The 26179-nt window shown below is 37.9% G+C and overlaps 1 protein-coding gene across 4 annotated transcripts in view; it reads right to left on the bottom strand.

Moving 5' to 3' along the window:
* Positions 1–26179, bottom strand: part of LRBA (LPS responsive beige-like anchor protein) — a 560234-nt gene that overhangs the window by 147710 nt on the left and 386345 nt on the right. For all 4 annotated transcript variants that reach the window (XM_055144432.1, XM_055144433.1, XM_055144431.1 and 1 more), the window contains one exon: positions 25410–25522. In XM_055144432.1, the coding sequence (XP_055000407.1) occupies positions 25410–25522 (113 nt within the window). The remainder of the gene's footprint in view (positions 1–25409; positions 25523–26179) is intronic.

Raw genomic sequence — 26179 nt, 5'->3', positions numbered from 1 at the left:
CTACTTTAAGGAAAAAGTACCATTCCTGAAAAGATGATATATAACATTAATTTGTTCAATGAAAATTTTGCATTAATTATTCCTAAGTTATAAAAGAAAACAAATGCCTGGTTGTCTGGGGAGGAGGATCATAGACCAAAATAAAAAGATTGGTTTGAAATAGATATATTAAGAAATAACCATTGGGAGCTGTAGCAATGGTATACTGGGTAGGGTGTTTGCCTTGCATGAGGCCTACCCGGGTTTGATTTCCAGCATCCCATATGGTCCCCCAAGCACTGTCAGGAGTAATTCCTGAGTGCATTGCAGGTGTGACAAAAAAAGCAAAAAAATAAAAAAATTAATAGCCACTGGTGGAGGGAAAATCACACTAATGGTGTTGGAAAACTAAATGACTTAAGTATTTAGTATTATGAACAACTTTGAAAATTACGGCATTTTAATAAAATTTTAAAAAATAGTAAAAAGAAAAATGGAAAGAAATAACCATTTAAAAATGAAGTGATGGAGTGAAGAGTCCTGGCCAGCGGGTGCCGCAACACCAGAGAATGCTCCAGGCCCCAAACCAAGCCAATATCACCGGGGTGTCCCAGATGGAGCAGGTGCAGTCTCCCCGCCTTCTCCGGATGGAAGCCCGGCGACCATGAGCTTCTATAAACATGGCTCTGGTATGTGGGGACCAGGACTATTTCTCCAAACCGCATGGGGGCACTGGAACAGGGCAGATCCATCCCGGCTCCCAGCCTGCCCCTGACCGTGGAACTCATGCCCTCAACCCACACCCCACGCCATCTTGCCGCACTCAGCAGTGACGAATCCTGGCCAGCAGGGGCCACAACACTGGAGAATGCTCCGGGCTCCAGACCAAGCCGCTATCACCAGGGTGCCCCAGATGATGGAGCAGGTGCAGTCTCCCTGCCTTCTCCAGATGGAAGCCCAGCGACCATGAGCTTCTGCAAGCATGGCTCCAGTATGTGGGCACCTGGACTATTTCTCCAAACCGTGTAGCTGCGTGACCTTCCTGATATGCAAAGTGAGCAATGGAAAATAGATGAGCTAGCATCTGCCCCTAGAAGGCAGGCTTGAATGGTGGTGAAAATATCCAAGCAAAATATAATGCCCCAAACTATAGAGTATCTGAACAACTGTCTGCCGTAGAGGCAGGGTAAGTACTGAAATGGAAGAGGGGTTAATGGGGATATTGGTAGTGGAGAGTTTGCACTGGTAGAGGGATGGGTGATCGAACATTGTATTGCTGAATATCAATCATGCGGCTTTGGGCAGAAATGTGTCCGTAATATGCATTAGGTCTCTGACACTGGACCACCCCATGTAGGAATAGGTTTTGTGCCTTGGCCTGTTTCCCGTGGCGACTTGGTACCCGCTGTCATCTTCCAGAGGCCTAGGGACAGCCAGGGAGAGGCCCACAGTGATGAGAAACTCGGGGCCCTATGGGATGGGGGCAGAGCAGGCCCTTCCCCCGCACAAGACCCCAAGTTGCTGCCCATGAACGAGCCCTCTGGCTGCTGATCGAGCTGCTTATCAGCCATGATCCCAGAGAGTCAGAAACAAAGCTCGGAACCCACTGGCTTTGGCAGAAATGCGTCCGGACTGGCATTAGGTTTCCGGCGCTGAACCACCCCAGGTGGGAATGGGTTTCGTGCCTTGGCCTGTTTCCCCTGGCCGCTCGGTCACTGCAGCCATCTTTCGGAGGCCTAGGGACAGCCAGGCAGGGGTCTGCAGTGACAAGGAACATGGGGCCTTATGGGATGGGGCGGAGTGGGCCCTTTCCCCCTCCCCCCACAAGAGACTCCGAGTTGCCCCCCACGAATGAGCCCTCTGGCTGCTGATCGAGCTGCTTATGGGCCATGAGCCCAGAGACTGAGAAACAAAGCTCAGAACACAGTACATTTTGGCAGAAATCCTTCTAGATTTAATTACTAAAACTTCAGAATTCCAAAATCACGCAGCCTCTATTGCAGCCGCACATCATCATATGCAATTCATAATCAGCAATAGAAAGCAAATTGTCTAATGTTGCCTTTTCAGCAGATCTGAGTGTTGGGGTAAAATCCAGAATAATAATGGTGGGTCTGGTGTCAAAATGTTGAATGTAATCAAAGTAGAGAGAGAGAAACGTGGAAATCGTATGCCATACTGGTAGGGGGAGGGTGTGAGATACTGGGGTTTTTGGTGGTGGAAAATGTGCACTGGTGAAGGGTCGGGTGTTTCATTGTATGACTGAGACTTAAACCGAAAACTCTAACTGCTCTCACAGTGTTTCAATAAAATTTAAAAAATATATATGAAGTGATGCCAGACTGGATTTTAAACTGCCTTTCACTTGAATGTGTTATTTTAAACAATGCTTAAAAATTCATCCTTTAAAAATTCATCCTGTTATTTTCCTTACATTAATTTGTGACTTTTTTCAAAACTATTTATTTCTGATACTTGTCTTTCCAAAAGCTTACTTCTAATCAGCAGTTTACTTTAAGCTCTTTCTTTTATTTACTTTACAAATAAATTTAAAAAAATCTTTACTTGATTGCTATGTAAGACCAGAATCACAGTATTCTCATTTAAAATGTTATCTTTCAAGCCATTGGTTTCAATACAAAAGAATTATATCTGATTCACTAAATTTATGCCAACTAAGAATGAAACTGACTCTAAGAATTCTTTGTTACAGAACCAATTTGGAATGCTCTTAAATGTATTTTAGTTGTAGTCCCTAAAGACTGAGCCATGCAAAAGGAAAGACAGAAGAAATAAAATCATTGGAAGACAAATTATATGAATTAAAAATAGAATCAATACTCCTTTTGTATGGTTCTGCAGCATATTAAGTATTCACTTTATCTGTTTCTATTTTTATTACTCTCCAAATGAGTAACCCCCCAAAATCAATAGTTATAGAATTACGTTTCTTGAATATAATGCTAAAACCAATTAGGATTGATTTCACTAGCATCTGAAAAAAATGGCATAGAGCAGAGATCCATATAGGTGGAATCCACAGTATTGATTCTGGCTGTTATTGTTACAGTTGGTTTCTGGGCCTGCTACAGGACGCTATCAAGACATACCACATTTATTTGCAAGCATATAAAAAAAGAAGTCCCCAAATAAAAGAAGGCTTTAAAAAAAAAAGACCCATGGAGCTGTGCAATGACAATGATACACTATCAGCTTACTCAGAGAAGTTACAGTGGGAATACACACATTGAATTATACATTACGCGAAAGCACTGATTTATTGTGGTAATAACATCCACCTCATTAAAAGATTCTGCTTTGCTGCAGTTGGAAGGCTACATATTGTTTACTGCTATAAATTAATGGCAGAGCAAAGAAGACTGTAGAACCGTCCTAACAATAGATCTGTAATGACAGTGCTGTATATCACAGCTTCCTCAGCAGCTCCATAATAAAATGGAGACAATGTATTGAGCTAATACATTCTACCATGCTGGCCCATATTTTTCTGACAACTGCTTTAAAAGATGAGCTGAATCCAACTATGTTACAATGCTGCAAAACATTTAACTAAGCAAGAGTCAGTCATTCACCAAAGTGCATTGTAGCATTTTTAAAACATAGTTTAAATCAGCATTTCAAGATGCTTGTTCATCTTGCAAGAGGACTAAAAGTAAATGTTGATGGCTCCCCTTACTTATACAGTTTATTGAGAAAAACAATTGGAGGACAATTTAGGAAGACGCTATGGACTATTATCCTTCACTATACAAAGAGAACTCCATGCAATTTAAATGCAAAAGCTTGATGGTATTTTTTTAAATCAGCAAATTGATTAAGGAAGGAACAAAAATAGTGGTCATTTAAAAATCAATAAAATATAAGTATTGATTAGAGAGGTGTAATTCAAGTTCATAACCAGGTAAACTTAAATAGCCAAAGGATATACAAAAGAATCTTAAGCACTATAAAAAGCTACCAAATAGAATGCACAAAATATTTTTCTAATCCTAATCTTACCAAGATTAAAAAGGAAAAGTGATTCAAGTGAAACAATGATTAAAGTATCAAAACTACCGTCAGAAATACTATGGTTGAAAAAAGGAAATAATGGGTTTAAGTAGGAAAAGAAAAATTAAAAAATGAATACAGAAGCTCTGAAAAATTCTTAAAGGGCAAAATATAAGTACTGTACATAAAATATTTTAATTTCACAAACATAAAAATAAAAAACTTGAAGAATAACTATTCTATTTAGAAACAATAATGATACGCTTCAGAAAAGAACATGCAATCTAAAGCTTTCTAACATTTTTAAGAGCATAACAACAAAAATACCTATTTATTGTGTTCTTTGAGAAATAACTTTTTAATTATTAGAGAATAAAAATACTGATTATAGTGTACTCAGCTCAGTGTCAGAAATAATACAGGTTATTATTATCAATAATGATAAGTATAATAAGTATTATTTTTTCAGCTATCTCAAGGAAAATACTCTTAAACAAGCCTGATGAAATTAGTGGGGTCTATTAGGAAAGGATGTAATTAAGCATCACATAATATGGCATATTATGTTAGAACCTAGTAACACACAATAGTACCAATAAAATGAATTGCTCTATATCATGACCATAACCAAAAGCAAAATGACTTTTCAAAAGTCCACTGAGCCTCCAAATTTCACCATGAAAAGCACATGAAATGTCAAGCAAGTTTCAATTATCTTCTACTACATTAATTAAAAACTAACAGTTTTGGACTCACAGACCAATTCAATGGCACATAATAGACTCATCCTATTACTAGCAAAAATCTGGTTGTAAAAAACAAAAGGCTCTTTTTTGATTTTAGGAACTCTTACCTGAGTTTATCACATTAAAATTTCCCCAGGTTATTTTACAAGCTATGAAATGCTATTATACATTCTCACAATAAATATGTGATGTTATTTTAATAAGAAAAGTAGCCTCTTGAATAAAACAAATTAGAAACAACTTAAACCTAGTACTCAAAACTCGGTTTTAGGATCATTTTATTTATTTAAAACCATTATTATTACAAATATTTTCCCTAATTCCAACAATTTCTCATATATTTTACAAATGATATTTAATATTTACTTAAAAGCCTAACAGTATACATAAAGTGCTTAGGAAAAATCTAGCACAAAGAAAGTAATCAATAAAGGTAGGTGCTATTAAAGTTGTAATTATTTACATTCAATTCATTTTTTCTTTTGATATTTGTACATGAATTGTTCCAATTTATCTCAACTTTCTTGAAGTGAAATTCCAAACTACCCAACCACAACCACAATTGGTGAGAATAAGAAACTTAAAAGACCTGGCCAGAAATTCCAGAAATTAAATAAAGTCAAAATCTGCTTAATGTTCTTATATAAAAAATTTAAGTCTCAAAGGTTTTCATGTCTCTCTATGAAGACTTTCTTTGAAAAATCATTAAACCTAATATAGGCATGAGAAGCAGAAAAGATTAAACAGAGAGAAAATCCTAGAGCATGAGACTCAGAAATAGAAATATAGAAATATTAAAAAGTGAGAGATTCCACAGTGGTGTCTGCAGTGCATGTGGCTGACCTGGGTTCGATCTTCAGCATCCCGTACGGTTCCCTGAACCTGCCAGGAGTGATCCCTGAGTGCAGGGCCGGGAATAAGCCCTGAATACTGTCGGGTATGGCCCCCCAACAAAATGAAGTACATTTTGAGGGGAGAGAGAACAGAAAAGTAGTATCAAAGTGAAAAGGGACTCAAGAAGGGAGAGTTAAAGGTTTTGAGTACTTTTAGAATCATGTTTAGGATCCTGTTGATGACTCTAAACTTGGATGCAATGTTGTCTTTCATGAAACAGAATTAAGAAATTGGAGATAATTCCATGACTACATATAAAGTCCATCTTGTAACATTTAGAGGTCTTGGGCAATAGAGTTTATGCATCACTTAATTCTTTCCTGGAAGTGGGATAGGGCTATAGGTACTGAAATAGAACCATGACAAGGTGAGGGTTAAAAATGAGCAAGTAAAAGATAACAAGGTTGGATGTGATGTTACATGAATTCAACACAGCATGTCATAAATGTCTGGTGAAAAGACTGTTGACTAGAGATGAAGCAGTAGTCCATTGGGGAAAGCATTTGTCTTTCATGTGCCCGACCCAGGTTCGATCCCCGGCATGGCATCCCATATGTTCCCCCAAGTACCACCAGCAATTCCTGAGTACAGATAGGAGTAACCCTTGAGCATTGCTGGGTGTGACTCAAAACACAAAAGACTTTTGGCTAAAATGTCTATATACTATTAGTTAAGTGTAAAGTACCATATATCCACACATAGATTAAAAAATAGTATGTAGAGGATTAAAGAGGCTAGACTTTGGGGAAATCACATCAGAAAAGATAACTGATTAGAGAATAATGATTTAATTTGGAATGATTTTAAGAAAAAAAGCACAGATTAAAGGAGTTATTGTAGCTGATGATGATGTTACTATCTTTTAGATATAACTTAAGGTTTTTCTAACATAAATTCAGCTTCTCCAAGAGTCGATTTTAGTAGCTGTAAGTTAAGAATAGCATTGAGAGCACAGTGGCATATTGGTGGTTGGTTGGTTACCTAGCCAACGGCTGGGGCCAGATTCAGGCTCTGACTCTAGTAAATCCTAGAATGGGGGTTTTATAAACTGATGAAAAATAGTGTTGCTGAAACTCCTTTCATGGTAGGTTTAGATCAAATGTCCACTGGGAAGGAATGCAATTTGCACTTTTATCCCAACATAAGCAATGTGTGTGTATATCACTTTAGCAGAAGGCTTCAAAATGGCAAAAGAAATGCAGAGTAGGTCTTGAACACAGCAAGGAGCTTTTGTAAGACATGGGTGTTGGGGTTGGAAAGATAGTACAGCAGGTAGGGTGCTTGCCTAGAATGTGGCTGACCCTGGTTCAATCCCCAGCACCCCATATGATCCCTTTAGCACCACCAGGAGGATTCCCCAGTGCACAGCCAGGCATAACTCCTGAGCCAGGGGTGTGGCTCCCCCACAAACAAAACAAAAACAAAAGATGTGGATGATCCCAAATCTTGAAAAAACGTGTAGGGTGTGAGGACCTTGGAATGACTTGGGCAGTGCCCTGGCCTGGGACCCTAATGACATTGGGACACCACCACCATGGGTGCCAAGGACCCCTCCTCACGGCGGCAACAATGAAAAATGGGCAGCGGGGAGGGAAAGGAACAAAAAAAATAAATCAATGAACAAAAGAGCTGGTTCTCCCCAAAGTCTATTTATTGCTCCTGCATTTGCAGGCCCAGGTCCACGGGCCACATGCAAACCCGCGGGGGCCCCGTGAAGCTTTGGACAGCGTGACTTGCGTTCTGTGGGGTTCCACCGCCTCGGCCTCCCTTTCCCCTCTAGGAAGAAAATAAACCTTGGTCTCTGTCATTTAAGCAACATTGCAACTGTGAGTGGGTGTAGCAACTACTTTGTGTCAGTTGTAGCAGCTCTTTGATCTAAATGACAAGTATAACAAACAGCCCGATCAGCATTTTTACTCAACCCTGGCTTTTAGGGCTCTTCGTCATCTGCTATATATAGCTGAAATGGTTTGGCACTTATCTTCATACACTCTACATTTTATTTAATATTGTCAAGAAAAAAATGTCACTGGCACACTACTGTGGCTTTTAGAGTTAACAAATAAGCACTTTTGTTTTCAAGTACCAGAGCAGTTTTTAATCCCTTGAAAACATGCTTTCGCACAAGTAGCATTAAACATACACCCACTATACTATTTCAATTGAACAAATGCATCTTGGGAAAAAGAAAGAATTCCATTTTACTTAGCATGCCTACGTAGACTCTAAATCATTTCAAATGCTCACATGCTCTCACTGGCAGATTTAGAAGCTATACCTTCCTAGTTCCAGTTATTCACTATGGCTTATAAACAAAGTGATTTTTACTGTAGGTTTTTTAGGTTCAAGAAAAGAAAATAAATTGTTTAAAATAATCTGATAATCCATTGCCAGTTTCTAGCTAAAATCCTAGAAGAATCCCTGAATAATAGCAGAACTGAAAAAAATATATGTCTTAAGTAATTATGAAAATGATAAAACACCCAAATGCCCCAGTGCAAGTGCAACATCTCATTTTGCAGGAAGCGTTTCACTCGCCCGCTTAAAAGAGTTCAGAGCATTAAAAGCAGCACTTCCCGGGCAAAGAGGCAACACAGGACACAGACTCACCAAATCTAGTTACACAGGAAACATCCCTCAAAGACAAAAGTCACAAACAGGGAAGCCACACACACACACCGGGGAAACAACAATCTCCCCACACTGTGACCAGCCGCAAAGACTGTCCCGCACGTGGCACACCCCGTGCCTCACCAGAGCGCCAGGAGGGATTCACCACTCAGCTTCTCCCCAGGAGGGAAGGTTTTGAATTCAACCATGTGCACCCGCCGAACCCCCCCACCACTTAAAATTTCCACTCAAGTTCTCCCTCTCCCTCTCCCGCCCTTGAGCTCTATGCCCCTTGGGCTGTATCTGCACAGCTCTAAGAGGCTCCTTAGGATGGCAGCAGAGACAAGTCTCAAGTCTCTAGGCCCCTCAGAAAGATGCAGCCTGAGAGCTGGGCTAGCTGCACATTCTGCTCATGGACACGCCATCGCCCCCTCCCCCAGCCCACACTCCCAAAGGCCAGGAGGCCAACGGACGCCATCTCCACGTTCCCCCGGGAGGACTGTAGGATGCTCCAAATCCCCCATCTCTCCCATGAAGGGGCCCAGCTGCTTGCAGCTGAACCCAGATCACTTGTCTCTGGATCCCAGCAGAGCTCTTGGTCCCTGGCCCCACAGAGCGCTGGCTATCACCCGACTGAGTGGATCCGCACCCCACTAACAAGAAAACCCACAGGTATGTGTGAATGAAAGTTATTGACAAAATGTGTTGGAAGTTAAAAGGGAAAGAAAAAGAAAGAAAGAAAGAAAGAAAGAAAGAAAGAAAGAAAGAAAGAAAGAAAGAAAGAAAGAAAGAAAGAAAGAAAGAAAGAAAGAAAGAAAAGAAAGAAAGAAAGGAGAAAGAAAGAGAGAAAGGAAGAAAAAGAGAAAGGAAGGGAGAGAGATAGGAAGAGAGGAAGAAAGGAAGAGAGGAAGGAAAGAAGGAAGGAAGGAAAGAGGGAGGGAGAGAGGAAGGGAGGGAGGGAGGGAGGGAGGGAGGAAGGAAGGAAGGAAGGAAGGAAGAAGGAAGGAAGGAGGAAGGAAGGAGGAAGGAAGGAAGGAAGGAAGGAAGGAAGGAAGGAAGGAAGGAAGGAGGGAGGAAGGAATACTTCCTTGACACTGAACTACTAATCCAAGTGACTTCACTAATGAATTCTACTAAAAATTTAAAATTTAATGCTTTTATAACCATCTTTAGGAAATAAAATTATAGAATAACTTCAAGATACATTTTGTGGTGTGTGTGTGTGTGTGTGTGTGTGTGTGTGTGAGAGAGAGAGAGAGAGAGAGAGAGAGAGAGAACATGGAATAAGGTGTTTGCCTAATGTGATGTAAATGATAATCAAGTACCTGGAGCACAGGTAGAGAACTTCTGAGCACGAGCACAGAGCCAGAACCAGGGATAGACACCCCCCAACCCCGAACACCACAGGTGTGGCCCCAACCCTGCCCCGATCCCTACCCTACCCCAATCCCCAAAGAAACGAAATACATATTGTCACTCCCACACTAGCCTAAAGCCAAAGTTAGACCAAGTCACTGTAGGCTAACACTGTCCTCAAAAACAGATACAAAAATTCTTAAGAAAATATGAGCTCTTCAAACCTAGCTACGCATTATAAGGCTAATACATATAATGATCAGATATGGCTCATCTCAAAAACAAAACAATCCAAAACTAACCAGTATAAAATCCATTTCAGTATCAGGCTTTTGAAATCACTTATTCATCTTCAGAAAAATCATTAGGCAAAGTGTGATGCCTAATTAGTATGAAAATTCTGAATCTTATTTTAAAAAACTTACATAATTTGACAAAGGAAATTTGAGAAACCCATATAGCTAATATCATACTTAATGATGAAAACTTTCCCTTAAGACTTACGGCCAGGTTCTTATAAATTCTAGCATAAAACTGAAAACCGCAAGAAATATTTATTCAAAAATAGTGCACTAATGTAGGAGAAAGTCACCCCAAAAGTCTAAAATAGGGCTGTTGATATGAATAGTCCATAAAGTCACAAAACACACAGTTAAAATTCAACTATAATTTTAAAAACTAGGAAAATGAACAAGTCTAGGAAAAATGAACAAAACTAGGAAAATTAACAGTTTCTTAAAAATTGTACTTAAAAATTTTAGAATTCTAAGACATGAAATGTTGAGAATAAATTACCAAAAAAAAAAAAAACGGAACTATATACTAAAAGCAACAAAGCTGTCAAGAGAAATTAAAGACCCCACTAACTGGAAAATCAACTATATTTGCTGATTGTAAAATTCCATACTGTTAGTATATCATTTTTAGTAAAAATGATCTACCTATCAAATATAATCTCTACAAAATATTTCAGAAAAATTGAAAACTGATTCTTGAATTTATAGAGAAAGGAAGGAACCCAGAACAGCTAGAGAGCAGTTTTGAAAACCTAATTGAATTATTCACATGGTCTGATTTTATGACTTACTATATAACTAGAGTAACCAAGAGAGTGTGGCATCAATATAAAGATAATTGTACTGATTGATTGAACAGAGCATTCTAGAAATAGATCCATACACATATGGACAAAAGGCACCAAGACAACTCATCAAACAAAAAAGACAACTTTTTCAATACATAATGTGGGAAAAATTGGGCTTCCACTTGTGAAAAATGAACCATCGCCTTACACCTATGACACATATAGATTAAAAATCAGCAGCATCAGCAGTCACAACAGAGAAGTGTAACAATAATCGTGCCTGACCCAATTGGTTTTCAGACGAGTTAAATCATTGTTGGGTAATAAAGGGCATACAGAAAACTAGATCATCTCAATCAGCAACTTCTCTTTAATAGGTTCTCATATATACAGGGGCAAGAATTCACACACGTCCTGCAATAAGCCCTTTGTTAGTCGTTCTCATAGCCCCCTTTCAGGGACTCAGTCTAGACAGGGAACAAGTGCTAAACCTCCCCTGGGCCTTCCTGCCCAACAATGGCACCTGCCCCTTGACACTGACCCACCTCTGTCCTCTTTCTGTTAGTTTTTTTGTGAAAAATTACAAAGCCTAAATAAACATTTCATATTCTTTCTATTTTAATTAACAGTTTCTTATATGTTATCCTGCCAACATATGGTAAATTATATATTTAAATACTGTAAAGCAAGCTAATGATCAATTTTTACAATTTTATCAATTTACAAATGAACAATTTGCAAATTTTTCCCAAACTGTAAAAAATCAGACGAGGAGAGAATCCTAGAAAGAAGACGTGAGAAAGCATTTTTATAAGGGGTATTTAATAATATAGCTGTAACTGGTTTGAACAATTTTGAGTGCAAATAATATCTTTTAATCACTGTGACTGATTTCAGAAAGTCATTCACATTTTTGATACTGTGTGCTGTGACATGTCACATTTGATCTAAACTGTCCCCAGTTTGTTAATCTGACCAAAGACAATTTTTGGTGGGAGTTGGGCCATAACTCGTGGGGACCAGGAGTGTTCCTGGTGCTGCTGAAGGATCTTGCAATATCAGTTTTTGAACCAGACTTGGCAGAATGCAAGCGAGTGCCTTAGCCCTACTGTAACATTTATCTGGTCTTCTGAGTTATATCTATATTTTTTGTTTTGAGGCTACACCAAGCGGCGTGGAAGGAGGGCTTACTCCTGGCTCTGTGTTCAGAGATCACTCCTGATATTCTTGGGAGACCCTTTGGGGTGCTGGGGATAGAACCCACATGCAAGGCAAGTGCCTTACCCACTGTACTATTGTTCCGGGCCTTATGTTTTAAAATAAATAACAATATTGTTTAATAGGATATATATCTCAGAAAGACACTACTGACATTCCTTTCTAACTTAAAAAAAATTGTTGCTATTTAATTATCTATCCTAATTTTTACATGAATAACACATGGTTTCTATAATTTACCTTTCACTCTTCAAAAAAGTTGGTTCACACTATAAATGACAAACTAAAAATAAAAAATTCCTTTCCTGTTAAGTTAGGCAGTCTAAAATTTAGTAACATAGAATCTAAATACTTCTGATTATATTATTCTCCTACAGATGGTTCAGATATAACATAGATTCAATTATGAAACTCTTTAAAAGTAGGGAAATTTTATAGTAAAAAAAAAAAAGTAAAGGTAAAATTTATTTTACTTTTCTTATCTGCAGTCCTTAGAATAATAATAAAAAAAGGTGCCCCGTAAAATATTTAATAATAATACACTGGACTAGAGCAATAGCACAGCAGGTAGGGCATTTTGCCTTGCACGAAGCCGACCTGGGTTCAATTTCTCTGTCCCTCTTGGAGAGCCTGGCAAGCTACCGAGAGTATCCTGCCCATATGGCAGAGCCTGGCAAGATACCTATGGCGTATTCAATATGCCAAAACCAGTAACAACAAGTCTCACAATGGAGACGTTATTGGTGCCTGCTCGAGCAAATTGATGAACAATGGGAGACAGTGCTACAATAATACATTATTATATAATATTTATCATATATAGTAAATTTATAATAATTATTATTTATTATATTATACCATGTGATAAAATTTAATATTTGATTATCAAATATTCACTTATGTATTTCAATAAGTACATGGACCCAATAAGAGGAATGCTATAAACAGGTATCAATACTTAATAAATATGCTTATTCAAACATGTGCAGTCTGAGAACAAAGAATTGGATAGGAATGTAGATATTTGACTGAGATGATATTATATTACTCAACATGAAAATCATGACATACATAAGTTTCCTTATACAAGAAATATGAGAACAAGAAGTTCATACAAGCACATAAAGAAACTTTTAAATGTATGCAGGTGTTTTTAATCTCTTCTCACTACATTTATACTCTACATAAAGAAAAAATACCTATCCTAAAATTACAAGCGTGGTACTGGTTCATATTTTAAAAATGCTCACCAATTTCTAGATGCTTGGAAAACAAATATGTGAATTCCAAGGCACGTGAATAATAGGCACATGTTTCCTACTTTGTATCTACCCAAATTAATACATCGAGAACAAAATTTATAGAACAGGATATGGGATAAAGCTAGTACTGCTATGTAATAACAATTAATTTCTTTATAAATAATAATATATGGTAACTTCAAAAACACAGTGACTAAGGACTATTAGAGAGTAAATACTTAACTCTGAGAAGGATTACTAACTGGCGGTGTGGTGCTGGTCTGTGTCAGGGTTAGTCATCACCCTGACAGTAATATTAACCACAATCCATTGCAGTTACTTCAGTTTATCATTTTGAGTAAAGTTAAAAAAGTGTCACTCAAAGCTGTTTAAGTGTAGAAGATACCTCGTTAGAGTCTTGAAAAACTTGTACCAGAAGGGAGAACAGAAATCTGCTACACAGAGTGCTAAATGTATAGTTTTTTAAAAATCACACAAAACCATTTTCCTAATTTCAAGACAAAAGCTCAGTGAACCCTCTAATTTGAACACAACAACTCTATTTATATCCAAATAGACAGCCTGTATCCATGCTCATACTTGGTTCAACTTGACTTTAATTCTGAATAAAGAGTTGTATAGCCATATTGTAATAAATATATTACACTGAAACCTTGAAATTTATAAATATCAGAATAGACTAAAAAACTTTTAATATTCAATACATTTATGTAATACCATGTATAGTATAAAAATGGTAGTCTGTTATATTGCACCCCCAGATTAATTTACTAAAGGTCCCTTACTAATAATTCTAGGGGACTGCTGTAGATAGTCCAAATATTTCTTATTGTTCTTTGATTTTTATCTTTCCAGGATAATTTTTCCATATAACTTTGATGAGTCTTTTAAAACTCTATTTTCAGTAGCATAAGTTTCTTTTTTTTATTAATGCAATTTATCCTTTATGTTTTTAAGGCTTCTTTTAGCTCCTAAATTTTCATTATTTCTTCTGGTTTCTGTTATTTTTCTGCTTAACTCTGCTGTCTTTCAAAATGATGAACATCTCTAAATATCTGCTAACACTGGGGTGTATCTTCATTTTTAAGAAGAAGAAGGCACGAAGCATCAGGGTAGACAACAGTGTAAACTAGTAGGCTTCACCAAAGGGAAACAGGTGGGCTCCAGGTAGAAATCGTCAATGTTCATATTTCTTTTTAGTTCTCTTTCTCTTAAGTCAGTCCCTATGCCCAAAGAGAACTACAATCTTCTGTCTTACAGGGTGGGGCTGGTGTAAGCCAGGCTGTTGAGAGTTTTGATAGCAAGGCAGCAAAGGAGACTGGGTCTTTATCATCTGGTACTTAAAATCTTTCCATTAATCCTCCTGTTTTCTACTCCTTACCTAAGTCTTCCTGTTTCTGTTCATGTTCTCAAAATAGAAATTTTCTGGTCTAATTTCTCCAAAAAATAAACCTCTTGCCTTTTGCCAAGATAAAGGGAAGAGTAATTGAAGGTTCAAAATAAATAAATGCACATAAATGCGAATATCTAATCCAAAATACTCTTTCTGGTTGTCCTTTAAGTGTACAGCTCCTGGGCAGCACAGATCTGAGATGGAATCTTAGCCTTAACACTTGGAAAATGGGTGACCTTGGAGACTTCCTTAATCTCAGTGCATCTTTAGTTTCCTTATCTGTAAAACAAAGATGATAATACATCCTTTGTTCTTGATGTGATAAGGAGCATCTGTAAAATGTTTGTTACAACAGAAGTACCTAAACTTTGCTTAAATTTGTGCTAATTATAGTATAAACTTCCCAAAGCAAGAAAGTGCAATTTATATCAAAAGAGTTTAAAATCCATGTGACATATAACATATAACATTTGATGTCAACATCAAAATATATTTAATACAGTTAGGTCCACTAAAATATGCAAGAATGATACACTTTTTAATTTCCTTTTCTACATTGAAATCTTAAACACCTTAAGGTCTATTATCTACTGCTGTAATAATCACTAAAGTATTTTTTTGTTAATTTGAATTTATCTGATTTGACTATAGGTAAGCAGAAAATAGATTATAAGTTCTAACACCTATCATATTTAAGCAAAATCACCACCCCCCTCTTCCAGTGTCTCCCTGCTCTTTGACATCTAGATGGTAGACTGATTCTTGGTATGTCTGTTACAGCGCAGAGTAAAAGGGCTGGCATTTGTCAGAAACAGCACTTAAAACTTGGAGAGATAAAGAAGTGCTGTCTGATCAACAACAGCTAAACGTCGGTAGTCAATTTCAGGTCAAGATGCATGCTGAATATTAAATGCGTGTTAAGGAGAAATATCTCACATGTAATAATCTATCTCCCAATGAAAACCCATATCTAAATGTTATAAGATAAATATCAAAGAAGTGACAGAGATTGAGAGAAAGAGGCCAGAGAGACGAGCTAGTAAAGAAAACATTAGCAATTAAGTAAATTCGAGATACTTTTTCTGTCTTTAGCCGATCTGAAATTTTAATCGTTAGAAGAATTTTGATTTAGACAAAGACAATAGGAGCTGTTAGTGTAACTGTGTTTCAGTGGCACAGAATTGTAACTAAAGGGTTTTTTATGACAACAAAATTCTATAATTTATTATTGGAGCTAGTACCAAAATTTTAAATGCAGATTGGAGATGTGATCATCACAGAGCCAGGAAGGGAGACCAAGCACGGGCCCATCCCTGAACCCCCTCCACCCACACATCCATGTCTTGTTCTGCTCCGTGGACCAACATAGCTGCTCGCTCGCACAGTGCCCACCCTCTAAAAGCCCAAACTGGATGGTTTTCCTTTTCTTTCTATCTCACTTTTCTTGTTCGGTACTATCACTTCATTGTAAGAATGTGAATGCTAATTATAAAAAAATAAGATATGTGCTTAAACTTTGGGTATTCCTGTCCTCTCCACTCACACCTTCAGTTTAATTTTTAGGAGGTTAGGAACTACCCAATTTTGCTCTTTCAATTTCCAGAAACTGAGTTGCTAGGATACAACATGACTCAATAAGCAATCAAATGATTACACATCTTAAAGCATGGGGGAATCCCTAGTTTTAACCAAGTATTCAACTTTTTTCATAAAATAGATTTAGTCAAAAGAACAGATAGCAATAGGAAATTCAGCAACAGGCAACTCAGCAATAAGCAACTCCGCAATTTTTAAGCAGTAGGAAGCTGAAAAGCTGTCTCTGCCCATGTAGTTTTATTAGGGAGATGCAAGGCAACTGGATCAAAGGAGCATTAAAATAAAGCAGAATACCCCAACTTTCTCCAACTTTGTTTTTCAAAGTGTTTTCTGAAGTTTCAAGGGCCTCCAAAAGTAAGAAATAAGGTACTCAAACCTGATTTGAAATAAGATTTCTCAAGTTTTCTGGACCTCCAGATGTAAGACAAAACTACTTTATGGAACCCACGGTACATGCACTCACTCATATATGCACACATACATCTACTTTAAGAAGGTTTATACACAATATGCTGATAACTTCTTTTTTAGATGATGCTATTCTGATTTTTATACTAGTTATAAAAGAAATTAAAAAAACCCACAGGGTTAGTGGAGTTTTTGGTTTTACTCACTAGAATTTGTGACCTTGTAAATCTCATTATACCTCAATTTCTGCCTCTATGACAATGTTGTCACCCACATTACATGGACTGTGCAAGAAAAGTCATCTATGCAATATACTTAGAAAAGAGCCTTAAAATACAGCAAGTTGTTGATAAATATTAACTAACAATAAGAGAGTGGGGCAGTCTTACTTTCAAAATCTTTGGCTGAGTTTTCATTTGTAAATTTTCCATTGTTTGTGAATGGTTATTAATTGCATTTGAATCTTAAAAAACATGACACCAATTTTCTGAAATAGGTCAGACTATGGTATGTATACACATATTCTAAGTTAACTATTTGATTAGTTTTGACTTCAGATTACCTTGATTCTGTCTCTTAGAAAATTGATTTACACATTCTACAAAGGGTAAAAACATAAATCAAAGTAGCAAAGAAAAATTCTTTGTAGAATAGCAAAGGAAACACTGAAATACTGAGACATCAACATTCGTTTTTATTGTATGACATTTTGTAAATGCATCCCTGCCCTAATTATCATTTCTTACAAAGAAACCGTTAGAAGAAAATGTTGATTTCTAGCTCTTTCAAGGAGGTTGTCAAAATACAAAAAAAAAAAAAAATCAATGTGTATTTGTAAAATATGGATTAATGTCACTCCAAAGTCTAAGCATGGTTAGAGCTGTCTGATCATCAGTCAGAGTTTCAGACTGCTAATGATACAACTGGAAAAGAAGAGGAGAAAAAGTCAATTTCAAAATTGATTTATACTTTTTTTTTCAGAATTGAAAGAACAAATAAAACCAATATAATAATGAAGAATGTATAGGTTACAAAAAACCAATTTTTATTTTTTCAATTTGGTGAGGAGGGGTGACTGGGCAATGCATGGCAGTACTCTTAGCCATGTGCTCAAAGATCACTCCTGCCTGAGCTTGGGAGACCATTTGTGGTGCCAGGAATTGAGCAGGGTCAGCTTCAAGCAAGATAAGTTCTATTGGTCTAGGCCTTCTTCACTGAATTTTAAGACTAACATAGATTTGATCTTCTCAACGGCATTCATCAATATCTATTTATTATTATTATTATTATAGTAATATTAACTTTAAAATTTTTAATCACAAGCTTCTTGGAGGGCCTGTAGCCATTTTCTGCAGCTGTGCGAGCCGGAGGGTTCAGTGGAAGGCTCTTGGTGGGGTCATGCTTGGGCCTGTAGTGCTGAGACACCCCAGCAATGGTCAGGGACCACCAGGGCTAAATCAGCAACCGCTGAAGGTGCCATGCAGGGCTGGAAACTGAACTCAAGGCCTCACACATGCTAAGCATGCACCCTGTGACTGATCTCTCTCTCTGGTCCCATCATATAAAACCGTGCTCTCCAGAAGACTTCAGCACAGGGATCTCCACAGCAGTGCTCAAGGCTCTGGGACCATTCTCGGTGATTCTCAGTCCAGCTCAGTCAAACTCAGGGCCTCATGAATACAATGTGTGGAATCCACTCGGTCCTTTGAACTGTCTCAAGACCAGTTAGTAACTACTAGAAGGAAGGGGAAGTGGGCTGAGTAAGTCAGGGCAAAGGGAATAATTATATGGTGATTGGACTTTCTTGGTGAACTTAATGTAGTACATGCAAATGCTGATTTTCATGGATGTGTACCTGTTATGTAAAATGCACACATACATGTTATAATGAAATGTTACTTCAATTAAAAAATGGCTTTTTTTTTACATTGCTTCCTTGGGACCTTTTGTTAAAAATAATCAGAAAATTCATAGAGAAAAAGTGTCAGTTTATATTAATTCGGCTCAGGTAGGAAATTCCTTGTGAAACATTAAAGGGAAAACCAAATGAAATTGTTTTTTTATTAGTTACCAAAACTACCCTGAAATTTAGCTTTAGGGAAACTAACTGGGCATAACATGCTAGATAAATTGACACATTTTGAAGTTTTTCATGGTACATTATTTGCTTAAGAGGGAAAACTTCTTTTTCTAAAAATCTTTTAAATTGAATCACCTTGAGATACACAGTTACAAAGTTGTTCATGATTGGATTTCAGTCAAAATGTTCCAAGAGGGATAACTTTTGTTTGTGTTTTAAATTAAGGTTTGTGTATAATATTTCTACAATTTCTCATATATTTAAACAAATGGTAATGTTCGGTAATGTATATCATGGGACAAATTTTAATATAATTTTATTATAACCATTACTCATACAGATATAGATTTTATGTATTATTTCCTGAAAATATAGGTATAAAGATATTTGGAAACTGAATCACACAGTAAACATCACAGCAGACTGTAATACCAGTAGGAATAAGATATTGTTCTAAAGCGTCTGTGAAGCACAATTTTCAAATACTTTATTTGCTTATTTCATTTAAAAATAATGCAGTTAATTCCAAACTCACTTATTTCCATCAATATTTAATGAATATAATTAGTACTAGACTTTCATTTTCGTGAACTTGAATGACTTTTGGAGCATTAGGATTATTGCCACCTTATAGGAAAGGAAATAATAGTTATAATAATTAGTTATTATGTTTGGATATTAGATATCCTGATTTCTTCCAAATCTACACTATTTAACCAGTACCATTCAGTTACAGTTGGAAGGATTTTTCATATTCCTTCGTCAGTCCAAAGTAAAAAATTTTGACAAAATCTCTCCAAATACAGAAATAGATACCACTAAAATTAAAGGGATTAAATCACAAAAAGTTGGATATTTATATAGAAGATACAAATATATATGAAGAGAGAGTAGTGAAACATGCCTTTTGTTCTGATTTGAAAACCCCTAGCCCTTATTACTTTCAATCAGGCTTTTCTGATTTTATTCAGTAAATGTCTTATCATGGAAAGAATACAGCCTACATTAAAATTTGTTTTGGAGGCTTTCTTTCAGAATATGGGATAGGATAGAGAACAAAGACAGGTTAGAAAATGGAGACATCTGGAAAAGAGCAGGGTGTGAGGTGAGAGTGTTACAGATCAGGTACAGTGACGGGAGGAGATAAAGAGAAATGGTCTCAGGAGAAGGAAGCCAAGAGCCTCCGCTTAGCATGATTAGCTGCTGTTCCATCACGAGACATGGGCCCTGTCCACAATCCTACTACCCTCTGCTCTGCATCTTAAAGAGACGACAGACAAAACCCTCCAAAGGACCAAATCCAAAAGCAAAATAAGCTATTGCTGAAATCAACGTCCAAACTGTAGAACGTTTTATAGGCAATTCTAGGACTCTAGAAAGACTGCTTCAATGAAATGCATCTTGTAAAGCAAGTTCTACTATGTTTTAACAAATTAATATGCACAGGTTAACTTTTATGTGCCTAAAATTCAAATATCAGAGAAAGAGTAGGCTCTGACAGGTTAAGAAAGCGCGGGGCAGTTTCTATTCCTACCCCACTGCACAGCTCATCCAACCCCACCCAGCACGGGAGGAGCTCAAGGGATTCTAGGAAAATACAACAGGGCCCTGAAACAGATGCCAATTCAAACCTAAGCCGTGAGGAAACAACCCAAGCAGTCCTTTGATGGGTTTGACTGGTGGCTCGAAGTCACTGCAGCACCTGGGGGATTCTGTGGGTCTGGGCAGAGCTTGGCTGTACCCGCTGGTGCTTGCCCATGTGTGGCACTGCCCGGAGGCTCGCATGTTTGGGGCATGTTCTCAGCCATCGAGGGGCGAGAGCAGAGACACACAGGAACTTTTTCAGTCTTCTATGTGTGTCTAGCTGTGTCTTTCCTAGGCATCTTTAGAAAAATTGTGGTAGAACTTATATATGGCATAAAATGTACCACATTAACCATGTAGAGTGCACAATTCAGTGAGATTAAGTATATTCACACTTATAACCACCACCACTCGCCATTTCTAGAATGTGTGTCATTTTGCAAAACTGAAAGTCAACATCCACGGAGTGACTCCCTGATATCTCCCCACCCACTGATAACCATCACTCTACTTTGTCTCTGTGGAACTGATTAAATACCCTCTGTGTGTCGCTGACTACAGTATTTGGTCTTTCGTGAATAACTTACTTTTTTTTTTTTTTTTTAGCTAGTGAAGCATGTTCCAGTGCATCTATGTAATGGTGCAGCACATGGCAGAAGTTTCCTACATTTCTGGATGAATACTGCTTGGTGTGCATGTACCATGGTCTATTATCCATTCACCTGTCATTGGATATTTGGGTCACTCCTACTTTCTGGCTACTGTAAATAATGCTAAGGGGAACAGGATAATGGGTACCCAAATATCTCTTCAAGTCTCTGCTTACAATTCTTCGGAAACATATACTCAGGAGTTAAAATGCTAATCTTATGATAATTATAGTTCTACATATTTGAGGACTTTTCACACTATTTCTGGCACCATTTTACATTCCCATTAACAGAGCACATGGGTTCCAGTTTTTCCACATCCTCACATCACACTTGCTAATTTGTGTTTCTTTATTTTAAATAACAGCCTAATATGAGGCATGTGAATCGGTAACTCATTGTGGCTGATATTTGCATTCCCTTAATGATTAGTAAAGTAAGAGGCAAAGGCGGTCGCCGCCTCGCGCTCCGCTCCGCTCCGCTCCAGTCCCCCTGGCGCCGGGGACCGCGGGACTCGGGATGGGGTGAGTACATCTCTTCAGTGCTCATTGGTCATTTTGCATATCACCTTTTCTCCATTTATTTATTTAAATTAATTTTTGATTTTATTGAATCGCCATGAGATACAATTACAAAGCTGGTTATGATTGGGTTTCAGTGATAACAATGTTCCAACCCATCCCTCCGCCAGTGTAATTTCCCAGCACCAATGTCCTCAGTTTCCCTCCCACACCTCCAAACCACTCCCCCACCCATGATCACTCTGGACAAGAACTGAATGTTAAAAGTAGGTAAAGGGATATACATAATAACCTTTCAGCATCTGTATTGCAAAGCATATCACTTTTTAAAACTGGCTGTCTGGCAGGCTGGTGGGTGGGGTGAATGAATGAATGAAACACAACCATGAACAGCTTTGTGACTGTGTATCTCATGGTGATTCAATTAAAAAAGTAAAATAAAATAAAAATGGCTGTTCAGGTCCTTTACCCATTTCTTAAATCAGGTTGAGCATTTTTCTGATACGTTCATTAGAGTTTTTCTACATTCTGGATATTAATCCATAACTGGAAAGTGTCTACAAATAAGCTTTCCTATGATAATTTAAATTCTCTTTAAAAGGTGAAATAAAAGATTCACAAATGGTTATAATTTCTTATTTCTAAGCACTGGACAGATACCATATTACATCGTCTAGATATAGACTTGGGGTTTACTTATTAAATTACTAATGTTAGTCATGCTGGGGCCCAAAGGGGTATATATCTTGAGCGAGGTAAAGGAAGGAACTCTCTGATACGGGGTAAGTGGAATCCCTGGGGTCTGTGTTAAAGGAAACTGCACACGGTGGAGTGAAGTGGTAGCTGTCAAATGAGAACCTGCAGAACCATGGCAGTAGCTCAGAATGAGACTATGTAACTGTAAGCCCCGCACTTCCACCACCCTGGGACACTCAGCAGAGTTTTCTACAAATTCTTCACTGGAGCCTAACATGGATTTGGAAGAGTTAAAGAAATGGGCTATACGTATTCCTGGAAGACGCCAATACTAAAAAGCAAAAAATCTAGTGTTCTGAGAACTTTAGAATGATCTAAAAACAAAAAGCAGTAATACCAGATTCAGTTACAGATAGGAAGAAACAACAAAAAACCTTCAGATTAAATGTGTAGAATATGTAAGCCTTCTTTAGGTAGAAACATAAATTAGAAATTAAGAAATTGGGGTGGAACAATAGTACAGCAAATAGGGCATTTGCCTTGCAGGCAGCTGACCTGGGTTCAGTCCCCAGCTTTCCATATGGTCCCCTGAGCACTACAAGGAGTAATTCCTGAGTGCAAAACCAGGAGTAATCACGGAGTAGCATTGTATGTGACCCAAAAAGGAAAAAAAAAAGGAAAGAAATTAAGAAATTACTAAGGAAAACACTTCAGGTGAGAGATAGGGCACCCAACTAAACTGAAATATACACCTACCTTAAAATAGGAGCGATCAGCTAACACTCAGTTCAAAAGGGCCTAAAACTAATGACAATTTCAATAGCAAAAAACATAAATGAGGAAGCTTTGGTCTTTGGATATTATTTTCCTTTAAAAGTGAGTCTATGGGCTGGAGAGACAGCATAAAATTAAGACGCTTGCCTTGCATGCAGCCAATCCCAGTTAAAATTTGGTTGGAATTCTGGCACTACCAAGAGTGATCCCTGAGCACATAGCCAGGAGCACTGGGCATTGCTGGGTCTGGCACAAAAACAAAAGCAAAACAATAAAATAATAAAAACAAAAGTGTGCCTACAGGAGCTTCCTGAGAGATACATGAGAGGCTGGAGCAATAGTACAGCGGGTAGGGAATTTGCCTTGCATGTGGCTACCCGGATGCAGTGCCCAACAAGCCCTTATGTTCTCCTGAGACAGACGGGAGTGCAGAGCCAGGAGTGAGCCAGCAGCAAGCCAGGAGTGAGCCAGGACTAAGCCCTAAGGTGTGCATGTGGCCCAAAAAGCAAAATGGAAGAGAGAGAGCAAAATGAAGGGAGAGAGAGACTAGAACTGGACAATGTGAAGGTTAAGAGGAGAGCAGTTTGTTAAACAAGAGGAGAGAAGTTGTCAGACAACTAAGATTACGTCAAAACATCTGAGAAGCTACCAGTCAAGAGAACAAATGGAGCAGTAGAAATAACTGCAAGGGAGAGGAATATCATTGACATTTAATGTGTGAATTCATAAAAATATAGACATTTAGTTAATCACCTAAACATCAATATGCTAGGAACCAACTCACTATTCTGAAATTCTTAATTCTTAATTTAAACAGAATTAAATTTTAATTCTAAATTTAGATTTTAATTTAGATTAAAATTCTAAATTTTAATCCTGGACAATCTAATTATAGATGAAGGGAAATGGGAAATGTCTCCTTAAAAATGATCCCCCCAAATAACTGTAGTCGAAGTTGGGATTTAAATACCAACCCTGATATTAAATATTGGTTTCTGCTAATATATAAAAGGAATAAAGTAGATGTTATATGCCTACTGACTGAACACAAAAATTCCAATAAAGCAGTATTGCCAAAAATATCTAATTCAAATTCTTGCCCAACTTATAACAAATATAGAAGACAGAGGCACCTATTGGCCTATACTATGAGGCTGAAGTATAACCCTGCGAAACACTGAGAAAATCTGTATGACTATGTGATTCTTCAACTAATAAACTAAAAAGACAAAATAAGATGGAAGACCAATGGTAAAAATTTTCTAAGATTTTCTTCATATGTTTTATTAAATATTAGTACTCTGATGGGGGCTGGCGCGATAGCATAGCAGGTAGGGCATTTGCCTTGAACGCGGCTCACCCGGGTTTGATTCCCAGCATCCCATATGGTCCCCAAGCACCGCCAGGGGTAATTCCTGAGTGCAGAGATAGGAGTAACCCCTAAGCATCGCTGGGTATGACCCAAAAAGTAAAAAAAAAAAATTAGTACTCCAAGAAGAAATTGATATTTGGAAATATAGTCTTCTTAAATGTATTCAGCAAAAGGTATATAACTAATAATATTTTCACTGTATAAACAAGTTTATCACATGCTTCAATTTTTAATTTCAGAACATTAAAAATACAAATAATAGACAAAACTACTGGGAGACTGGGGAGACAGTACATGTGTAGGGCACTTGCCATACACATGCCCAGGCTGGCATATAGGAACACCACCCTATATGCTCTATATGGTTCCGCTGAACACCGCCAGGAGTGATTCCCAAGTACAGAGCCAGAAATAAACCCTGAACATAACCAATGGTCCCCAAACTGTTTTGAAAAAAAAAGAAGACACCACTTTTGGAGCTGGAGGGCTGGCTCAAAGTGTTGGAGCACATACTCTGTGCATGCGAACCCTGAGTTTAATACTAGTTCCCAGGTGCTGTCTGATATGGCCTTCAGAGAATAAAAACACCAAAAAATACATTCACCTACAATTATATTAAGTTAAATATAATATAATAATTTGGCATATTCATATGCCAAATACAGTAACAAAGATGGGTCTCATTCCCCTGACCCTGAAGAGCCTCTAATGCAGCACCGTTGGGAAGGATGAGTAAAGAGACTCATCCTTCTAAAATCTCAGGGGAAGGGTGAATGGAGATGTTACTGGACCCACTTGAGCAAATTGTTGATCAATGGGATGACAATATATACATACCTCTTGGAAAGCCCAGCAAGCTACCGAGAGTATCCCGTCCTCATGGGCAGAGCCTGACAAGCTACCCGTGGCGTATTCGATATGCCAAATACAGTAACAATAACAGGTCTCATTCCCCTGACCCTGAAAGAGCCTCTAATCATTGGGAAAGATGAGTAAGAAGAGGCTGCTAAAATCTCAGGGCTGAGAGGAACAGAGACATTACTGGTGTCTGCTTGAGTAAATCGATGAACAACGGGATGACAGTGATACAGTGATAATATAAAAATAAGTAAAGATAATCAAATTAATTTTATACAAAAGATCCATTATATTTCATATGGTCACTAAAAAATTACCTTGGACAAATCCCTGAAGTTACTAGGCAAGGTGAGATCCAATTCCTCTGATTCATAATTAGTGATGACCCAGGGAAAGACTGGGTACTGATTTAAGTCATTGTAACTCCGTCCTGTAAAAGGAAAAAGAAAGTCAATCCCAAATAATAAAAGAAAATGATAAACAGTTTTACTAAAACAATAGCTTAGTAAATAACAATTTAGTGAAAGAGGAATTTAGTAAATAAGAATTCACTAAACATAACAAGTGTCATTTCTGAAGATGAGATTTTGATCTTAGTCCTAGTAACCTACTATTTCACCCAATTCTCACAAAATACCTGATATGGAATCAGTGTCAATCCCATTTTACAGCTGAAAAAAGTCAGGGCATCACTGACACACCTACAGCAAATGACCTGCTTAGAGCCCCAGCACTTTATATGGCCCCTGAGCACTGAGCCAGGAGTAAGCGCTGAGCACAGCCAATGTGGCCCAAAGCCTCCTTTTCTGCTTCCACCTCCAAAAAGGGGGTAGGGGAAACCATGGCACTTTCCAAACCCTTGACTATTCTTTAAGGACAGTCACGGGGCCTGGGATGGCCTGTTGGCAAAGACGCCGCCTTGCAAGCCCCATCAGGGAGGCTGGAGGGCCGGGCTCGGCACCACCCCACAATCAAGTGTGCAGTCTCTCGGGCACTGCAACAATCTGTGTAATCCCCAGAGCCTGAGGGTGTGATTGCCACAGCCAAGTGTGTAACCCCAACTGTGTACGACACCTCTGTCACTGCC

Source organism: Sorex araneus, chromosome 7 (genome assembly GCF_027595985.1).
Source record: "Sorex araneus isolate mSorAra2 chromosome 7, mSorAra2.pri, whole genome shotgun sequence".
NCBI classification, from domain to species: Eukaryota; Metazoa; Chordata; class Mammalia; order Eulipotyphla; family Soricidae; genus Sorex; species Sorex araneus.
Note: the sequence above shows the minus strand (reverse complement) of the source record. Positions and strands in the feature narration are given on the sequence as shown.